We start from the raw sequence: 9,217 nt of genomic DNA, 5'->3' as shown, positions 1-9,217 counted from the left end.
GAACTAACCAGTACCCCAGAGCTCTTGTCTCTAGCTGCATATGTATCAAAAGATGGCCTATTCGGCCATCACTGGAAAGAGGGGCCCATAGGACTTGCAAACTTTATATGCCCCAATACAGGGGAATGCCAGGGCCGAAAGAATGGGAATGGGTGGGTAGGGAATTGGGGGGTGTGTATGGGGGACTTTTGGGATAGCATTGGAAATGTAATTGAGGAAATTACGTAATAAAAAATATTAAAAATTAAAAAAAGAATATACACTTAAAATAACTGATAAATATGAGAAAGAAATCATTTATTGCAGTTCTTTTTCCCATAATATGCTTGTATACTGGAACAGACAGTAAAATTACAGTGAATCATAAAAAAAAAAAGAAAAACAAAAGTACAGAATACCTAAGATACAATCCACTGAACTCAAACAGTGAGGATGCCTCATTCCCACTTAGGAGGGAGTAGAAATCAATCACAGTGGGAAGGGAGGGAGGAACCTGGGAAGGAAAGTGCATGGAGGTCAGGGAGGGAGTTGGGGGAAGAGGGGAACCTGATCTGGTATTGGCTGAGGGAAAAGGACTGAAGCCCTTAGGGCCAGCAGAAAGAATGAATACAGGCAATTTCAGGAGAGGAGTGGTTGGGGGAATCATCCAGAATGCACCAGAGACCTGGAAGGTGAGAGACTTATGACTCAAAGGAAGGGAACTTAGACGAAATGCTCTACAGTAGGAAGTGGGAAATTATAGAGCCCACTTCTAGGCGGAAGACAGGGCATCTAATGAGGGAGAGGGGGACCATCCCACAGTCACAACTCTGACCCCTAATTGTTCCTGTCTGAAAGAATTACAAGGATGGAAATGGTACAAAGCACGAGGAAAAAAAGGTTCAGCCACAAGACCAAAGTGGGATCGAGCTTGTGGGGAGGTCCTAAGCCCTGACACTAGTATTGAGGCTATGGAGTGCTCACAAAAAGGGACCTAGCATGACTTCACTCTGAAAGACCCAACAAGCAGCTGAAATAGTCAGAGGCAGATATTTGCATCCAACCAATAGGCAAAAGCAGCTGAACCCTGGTGTTGAATTAGAGAAAGACTGAAAGAAGCTGAGGAGGAGGATGACCCTGTTAGGAGGACAAGCAGTCTTAATTAATCTGGACCACTGAGATCTCTCAAACACTGGATAACCAAAAAAGACAGAATACACCAGCTTAAATGAGGTCACCAACACAAATAGAGTAGAGGACTTCCAGGTCTGTGTTCATTCAGAGATGCTGCACCTAACCCTCAAGAGACTTGAGGCCCCTGGGAGTTTAAAAGTCAGATGAGGTGGACAGTGGGACATCTGCATGGTCTCAGGGGGATGGGGAGGAGGTATGAAATGTGGAACAGTAAAACGGTTGATAAGGGTGGGGATAAAATATTGAGAGTAAAAAATAAGTAAATATTAAAAAAAAAAAGAAGGAAAAACTAGTTGTGAACATGACAGAACCATCACACAAGAACTCAGTAACAGGCTTTGAAGGCAAGTACAAAATCTGAACAAGATGAAGCCAGGAAAATTCCTAGCATGAATGGAAGAGGAGTTCTTGATTATCACCCCTAACTATGAGGCTATTAGCAACTGACTCCGCTGTGAAGTAAAAATAAGTTTTCAGAGGTTAGCCCCAGATTGGCTATCCATGCCTCAGCAGATTTTCATATACCCATGCACAAATGAGTAGCACCAAAGGACCTCAGGGTTTTAAAGAAGAAGAGAGCAGGACCTAAGAAGTGGGGAAGAAAAATGGTGGTGATGTATAGAGGAAAGAATCAGAGAGGAGAGAATTAGGATCAATTTGACCAAGGCACTCTATATACATGTATGAAAATCTCAATAAAAGAACATATACACATGTATGCGCATTCAACTTATGAAGAGTTCATGACTTGTGGACTATAAGAAAAATTTAAGTTGTGTTGTTTTTTAAATAAAACCTTAAACCATGTGAAAAAGTGAAATCTAGTCTTCCAGAAAGAAAATCAGTGGAGCAAGTCAGCAGCAGCAGCAGGAAATCCGTCATTGTAGTGGACAAAACAGAAGGGTCAGAACACTGGCACTTGCCCTATTCTCTGCAGACTGTGCTTCGGGACTGTGCAGGGCTGCTGGCTGTCAGTGGGACTGATTATCCCTAGAGCAGAGTTAGCGAACAGAATCTCACTAAAACCAGATCCATAAGACTATGAGTTTTCAATCGCGATTCTATTTATGATCAAAGAAAAGTTTGATTTAAAAAAAAATAAAAGATCGATGTGACTAACATGTAAGAAATCTGATCAAATAAATCTGTTTCCAGATTTTTATTACTATGTAAAAGTAAGGCCACGTAGAGTATAGTAAGTGTATAAGACGTACCAGGGATTTGTTCACTAGATGTAAATTTAGGGGAAAACTTGTTATTTTCAATGAGTCCTGGTTTCTCTTCATTTCTGTTTCCTTGCCTAAAACTCCCCTATTTGCTATTTTCTTATAAAACCCTAGAAAAAAGATCACTGTGCATACCGACATATTGTCAAGTCTAACTATTTTTTCTAACTGGATTCAGAAACTGCAGCACCAGGACTTGGAAAATCTGATCTCTGGGAGATATATACAACTATAAACAAGCCATTGTATTTTCTTTCAAATGGCGCTAAGGACTGTAAATAGTGAAGTATATTACCTGGAGCACATAAAATGGACATGAATTTACACCTGTCTCATATCTATAATCGTTATTGAGGTGGTTATTTATATTCTTCTTATAAGTCACCTGAAAGACACAGCAGTTTTATGTCCTCCGATTAATTTGGCACCCTCAAATGTGTAATGATGTGTGAACATTAAAATTCAAAGTGTTTCAAAGTGTTTAAAACTGTTTTATTAATGTACCACAGATATTTACAAGAGCTTAGTAATATACATTTTCTTCTTTCCAAACAAGTCTGTATTAAGAATATGTCTTGTGATAGAGGCTGGGGAATGGATTTACAGCATAGTTTGCTCTCAGAAAATTCCCAAAGATCCATGGGTTGGTTCATCTCGAAAGTGGGTGAATAGCAAAACAGTAAAAAAACCCAACCATTGACAGGAACTGCGTGCTGGGCTTCAAGATCTGAACTCCCATGGAACTCAAACCTGGAAAACACAAAATTCAAAGAATCACCTCACAGGACGTAAAACTGCCTACTGTATTAATTTCATGAGACAGAAACGATGCTGTCATGTTTGTTTTTTAATAATAATATTTTACTACATTAAATGTAAATTTAAGACACAACTCCTCTTATTATAAGATGCCCCCTCAAATGTAAAAATGAATAGTAAAAGTGCCCAAATTGGTGAGGACTACTTGAAATGATATTAGAACTGGCCAACATTTGGTGACCAATGACTTCTACTTAGAAGCTTCATGAAGATGAGAACTTGATGCTTTAAATGCAAAACTAGTAGTTAGTATTACTTGATAACTGTGGAACTGGCCTCCTATCACCATGATTGAGAAGCCTTCAGCTTAGTATAAATGCTATGACTGATTGCTGATGTCTGCCACAGGCATAGAAAGAACCACACAGGGATAGATGCTTCAATTTCACTGTTTCTGCTTTGAGACCTTTGACCATTTGAAAGAAAAAAAGTCCTAAATTTTATGTAAAAATAATGAATCACGAAATTATTTCCCTTTTTCTTTTCATTAATTTTCTTTGATTTTTTTCTTAACTTTCTCTTTCTTAACTTCATTTTCTTCTTCCTTATTTATTTATTTACTTATGTATTTATTTATTATTTTGTTTTTCAAATAAGAAAATTGTAAAACGCCTACCCATTGTTAAATGTGACTGATGATATGAGAAAAACTGGCTTGTCACTTTTGGCTCACAATTGAAAATGGAAGCACAGACCTTTTACTTTGTCACAAAACATTTACTTAACAACCTGAAAGTCCCTGGGAACATTTGTGCTGCAGGTGCCCAGATCAGACAAAGCAGCAACTCAACTCACTTGACATTTTTGGAATTCTGATTTCCTCACTACTGCTTCCATCTCCACCATCGCTGACTGTTCTGATTTCGATCAAATAGTCTTCTTCGAATGGAACCAGGAGTTCAGCAGATGTATTATTTGTTTCCAAAATATGAGTTTTACTCTGTCGGTTCTGCCGATAGAGGATCTGTACAAAAGGGAGAATCAAGTTCAGATACATTTGTTGGGTACCGAGGGATCAGATGCTGTTATGATGAGGGACAAGGAACAAGTTTAAATCAATGCTCTCCCTTATGTTAAAAGAACCATTACCAACTTTGTACTCCTTACATGCAAACATTCATGTTGGCTTACCATTACATTTATCATTGAGAAATAATATTTCTTTGGGATCCATGTCTCAGGATTGGGAGTAGAATTATGATCTCATGTGTGGAGTTTGAGTACATTAGTTTTAGGGATTGCTATGAAAACTTACTTTCAGTTTGGATCCATTACAAATGTCTGAATATGTATGTCTACCCAGAGTTAATTTACATTGACACTAATGGGGATCACTTACCCTGGGCACTCAGAGATGCCCTTAATACTTAATAATATTCTTGTGAGATTCATTTTGTGCTGTTAAAAGCCCATATCTACTGTGTCTTAATTTTTTATACTCCATTTAAACTTACTCCTTAACATCAATCATAAATTGCATCTACAATAAAAACCTGTAATTTCTTGATAGCAAAAGCAATCATGTGGAGAAAAATGACTTCATGCTGTAGGACTTAGATTTTTTATTCTCCAAACCATGTTACTCCATATCGTTACTGAACCTAGAACACACAATGTTTTTCAAAAACTCAGATGACAGCAGATACTGGGGAGGATGTAGAGAAAGAGCAACACTCCTCCATTGCTAGTGGAACTAAATGCTGGTACAACCACTCTGGAAACGAGTCTAATGATTCCTCAGGAAATTAGACATACTACTACCTGAGGACCCAGCTACACCACTCCTGGGTATATAACCAAAATATTCTCCAACATATAGAAAGGACATATGCTCCACTATGTTCATAACAGCCTTATTTATAGTACCCAGAAGATGGAACGGACTCAAATGTCCTTCAGCGGTGGATACAGAAAATGTGGTCCATTTACCCAATGGAGTACTACTCAGCTATTAAAAACAATGGCTTCATGAAATTCACAGGCAAGTGAATTTAGAGGAACTAGAAAATATCATGTTGAGTGAGGTAACCCAGTCATAAAAGAACACACATGGTATATACTCACTGATAAGTGGATATTAACAAACAAACAAACAAACAAACAAACAAACAAACAAACAAAAAGGCTCAGAATACCCACAATACAACTTACAGACCATATGAAACCCAAGAAGGAAGACCAAAATATGGATCCTTCAGTCCTACTCAGAAGGGGGAAGAATAATCATGGGAGGTATATAGAGGGAGAGGTCTGGGAGGGAGAGAGGAGGGGAGGGAAAAGGGGGCAGGATCAAGTGTGTGAGGAGAAGAAGGAGAAGTACAGTGGGTCAGGAAATTGAATGGAGGTGTGTAGTAGTGGTGATTTGGGAACTTGGTAGCCACTAGAAAGTCCCAGATGCCAGGGACCAAAGAGGTTCCCAGGATTCAACAGGTATGGCATTTGCCGAAATACCCAACAAAGGGGAAAGAGAACATGCAGAGACCATATCCAGTGGATAGGCACGGCCCCCAATTAAGGTATGGGACCACCCAGCCATCTCAAAAAGAGTAATCCAGAATTCCTCCTGTCAAAAGGAATGCAGAGACGAAGAGTGGAACAGATACTGGCCATTCAGTGTCTACCTTGCCTAGGGAATCTATCTCATCTGCAGACACTAAACCCAGACACTATTGCTGATTCCAAGAAGATTTTGCTGACAGGAGCATAGGATAGCTGTCCCCTGAGAGGCTGGGCCAGAGCCTGACCAATACAGAAGTGGATGCACACAGTCAACCATCAAAATAAGCATAAGTCTCCAGTGGAGGAGTTAGGGGAAGGACTGAAGGAACTGATGGGGTTTGCAACCCCATAGGAAGAACATCAACATCAAGCTGCCAAGGACTAAACCAGCAACCAATGAGTACACATGGAGGGACCCAGGGATCCAGCTGCATATGTAGCAGAGGACTACATATCTGACATTAACATGAGGGGAGTTTCTTGGTCCTCTGGAGGTTCAATGACCACCTCCAGTGAGGGAAATGCTAGGGCACTGAGATGGGAATGGTAGGTGAGGGAGGCAGTACCCTCACAGAAGCAGGAAAAAAGGGGTGGCAATAGAGGATTTAACTGGGAAGGGGAAAAATATTTGAAATGTAAATAAATAAAAAATCTAATAAAATAAAATTTAAAAAGAGAAGCAAGAATAGATTGAAAAGTATTTTAATTCTAATATATACATGTGTACAAATTTCATTTCTTCTTGATTATGACATTGCTGAATCTTTAATAACATATTAGATTAAATAGAAAAGTAAATCCTTACCTTGTAGCCCAGCACTTCAGACTCATTTTCCATAGTTTTTACATGCTCCCAGTTCAAGCATAATTTAGAATTTGACAGCTTCCAGGCAATGTTTGCTGGTGGTTGGCTAGGAGCTATAAAATACAATAAAGATCCAAATGAATATTAATTAGTTAATAGTATAATACAGCCTCATGACAAGAAAAGTAAAATCCCATCGTTAGCATAAAAGGAATGAAATGGTTTATTGTTATTTGAAATCTCATACTGATTCTAATCATAGCAAGCAAATTTATTCAAATTTTGATCATTTGGGAAGGTCTTTGTGACAGACTTATAAATTAATAATAGTTTGCCGACTGTCCAGTATTAATATATTAATCATTGATATTGAGTTTGCTTGCTTTACAATATAGAAAAAGATGGAGGATTGTGTTATATAATTTTGAAATTGGCTATTACTCAATGCTAACTAAAGTTGGAAGCATTCTATATAGATGCATATTCACAAAAATATTGTGTTCATGCTTTTTATATACAGTTCATTGTGAATGATCATCAAATCCATAATGCTATATTACTGCTTTTCAGTGAATTTAACAAAATGAATTTAAGATACTTTAAGCAAAATAATACACATAAAATATGAAATGCATATTTATAGGATAATTTTTAGATCCCTGCCAGAATGCTGCAGAGCCTCAGGAGAAGGAGAGTCACCAAGTGAACACATTCCTTCTGGGCCTCTTATTACATGGCCATGTTCCTTGGCCAGTTGCCCATATAGACTACTTGTCATTCAATGTGTGTGACTAAAATCACAACTGTGAACAGGACAAAAAGCTTGATCATTCCTCTATATAGGGATAGCCCAGGATAAAAATTCTAAACATTCTAAAAAAAAAAAAAAATCTGGTGATTGTAAATCATATGACTACAGGCCTTAATTTGGACACATGTTTATCATAGTTCAAGCAAAGGTGGCTGTTCACTGAAAAAAACTATTCTTTATACTATTAATAATGCTCTGGGAACAGAAAATAGAGAAAAATCTTTGCAGATACATTGATCACTCCAAATAACCCTTATTCTGAACCCTGTCCTTTGAAATTAATGTTGTATTGGAGTAGAGGAGTATCACATATGGAAAGCAAGATGTAGAATTATCATTCTAAAATACTAGATTACAGTTCAATTTTAATGATTTACATATGATACCTGTAATGTGACTTATAGAGTAAAAAGTCACTTGTCCCAAAGTATACCACGAACAAGTAGTTGAGTCAGAACAGATTATAGGACTATTAGTTCTTGTCCAGTGTCCAATGGTTTCACCATGACAACATGTTGCTATTCAAAGGGACCACATGATTATTTCAAGACTGAGAAAAACTAAGGAGAGATTTAAAAATGGTGCAACTGGAAAGCCGAGAAAGAGATCAAACTGCCCAGCAAGTTGTTCCTTTTCTGAATGTGTGGTGTATAAAGAATCTAGCATTTAACTCATTAGAGCAATGATGGAAACAACTATAACTTCTTTGAGCATATGGACTCAATTGCTACTTAATGTCTTCTGTATCACTAGAATATGCTCAACATACTGAAGTAGGGGCATTGCTAATGGCCTCCCAAACCTGCTCCTGATCATCTAGCTCTGCTACCAAAGTTGACATGTTATAGCCAGAGAAATGATGACCAAATAGTTTCATGGGTCCAATTATTATTTAATATAGTTTGGTCTCACTGAAAGATAGCAGTTTTTTTTTTCACACGATTTTGTAAATGTCTGAGGGGATGCGCCTTTTTCTACTGTGTATCTTCAACACTTAACACAGTGCATGGCTCAAACATTAAAAAGCTGACAAGTTAGATTTGTATGAAAAAGCATCATGCAGTCTAAACCTAAAACTGCTCAATGCCTTATTACCTTTGCCATATTTGATATGTGTATGGCACACAGGTTACAAAATGGGAACTATACATTTATCATACCATTCTATGATCAAGGCCAAATTACCACGGTCAGTCCCAAGTCATTCATGTGTATTTATACTGACCAATATGACTGGCTATACCAGGGGCAGTTTCTTGGAAATATAAACCAAATTAAAAATAAAAGCATAAAATGTCTGGGTTTAATACACAGTTAACAATTGTCAAGTGGTGTTTTTATTTATGACAGACTCCATGGCAAGAATACTGTTACAAGCCATCTTCTCTTCATTTATTTCCAAGTAAATTTTATAGTCATATTTCAGATATAAAAGAGCTAAGATAAAAATTGTCACAAGCTATCAGAGATTCAATATCTTCTAGTGTGCTCTTTGGGCACATTTCTTCACTACAGTATATCAAAACTAACAACAACATCATGTAATTAATATGGTGCACATGTAAATTCAGCCCTTCAATGTCACTGGTAGGTTTTTGTTGTTGTCCCTTTGCTTCGTTTTATTCTCTGCAAATATTTACTTACTCCTGTGGCCTTTTTTAAAAAGCATTTTGTTCAAATGCTTTAGCATAATAGGATTTCTTACAATACTGAGTCTACTATGGATGCAACAGGCAAGGATTCAGGGAGCTGAATTTTGCTACCTTGAAAGGCATACAGTTGTGACTTTAGTAATAACCTTGTCCTTGATATGTATGCATTTGTTTCTTCAAAGCAGATTGCAAAACATCCCATGGGCACACCATGAGAAGTGCTGCTACTATG

The 9,217-nt window shown here is 37.7% G+C and overlaps 1 protein-coding gene across 7 annotated transcripts in view; it reads right to left on the bottom strand.

Moving 5' to 3' along the window:
* Window positions 1-2,869: 2,869 nt before the first annotated feature.
* The window catches only part of LOC110295968 (contactin-6), a 355,090-nt gene continuing 348,742 nt past the window's right edge, over window positions 2,870-9,217 (bottom strand). For 4 of the 7 annotated variants that reach the window (XM_029478906.1, XM_029478904.1, XM_029478905.1 and 1 more), the window contains 3 exons: window positions 6,523-6,635; window positions 4,014-4,182; window positions 2,898-3,149 (listed from right to left, as the gene is read on the bottom strand). In XM_029478906.1, the coding sequence (XP_029334766.1) occupies window positions 3,049-3,149; window positions 4,014-4,182; window positions 6,523-6,635 (383 nt within the window). In that variant the 3' untranslated portion in view covers window positions 2,898-3,048. Of the gene's footprint in view, window positions 3,150-4,013; window positions 4,183-6,522; window positions 6,636-9,217 lie in introns of all 7 variants that reach the window. The other 3 variants (XM_029478903.1, XM_021164390.2, XM_021164391.2) reach the window with 2 other exon arrangements.

This window comes from Mus caroli, chromosome 6, assembly GCF_900094665.2.
Source record: "Mus caroli chromosome 6, CAROLI_EIJ_v1.1, whole genome shotgun sequence".
Lineage (NCBI taxonomy): Eukaryota > Metazoa > Chordata > Mammalia > Rodentia > Muridae > Mus > Mus caroli.
The sequence above is the reverse complement of the archived record's forward strand: the minus strand, read 5'-3'. Positions and strand labels throughout refer to the sequence as shown.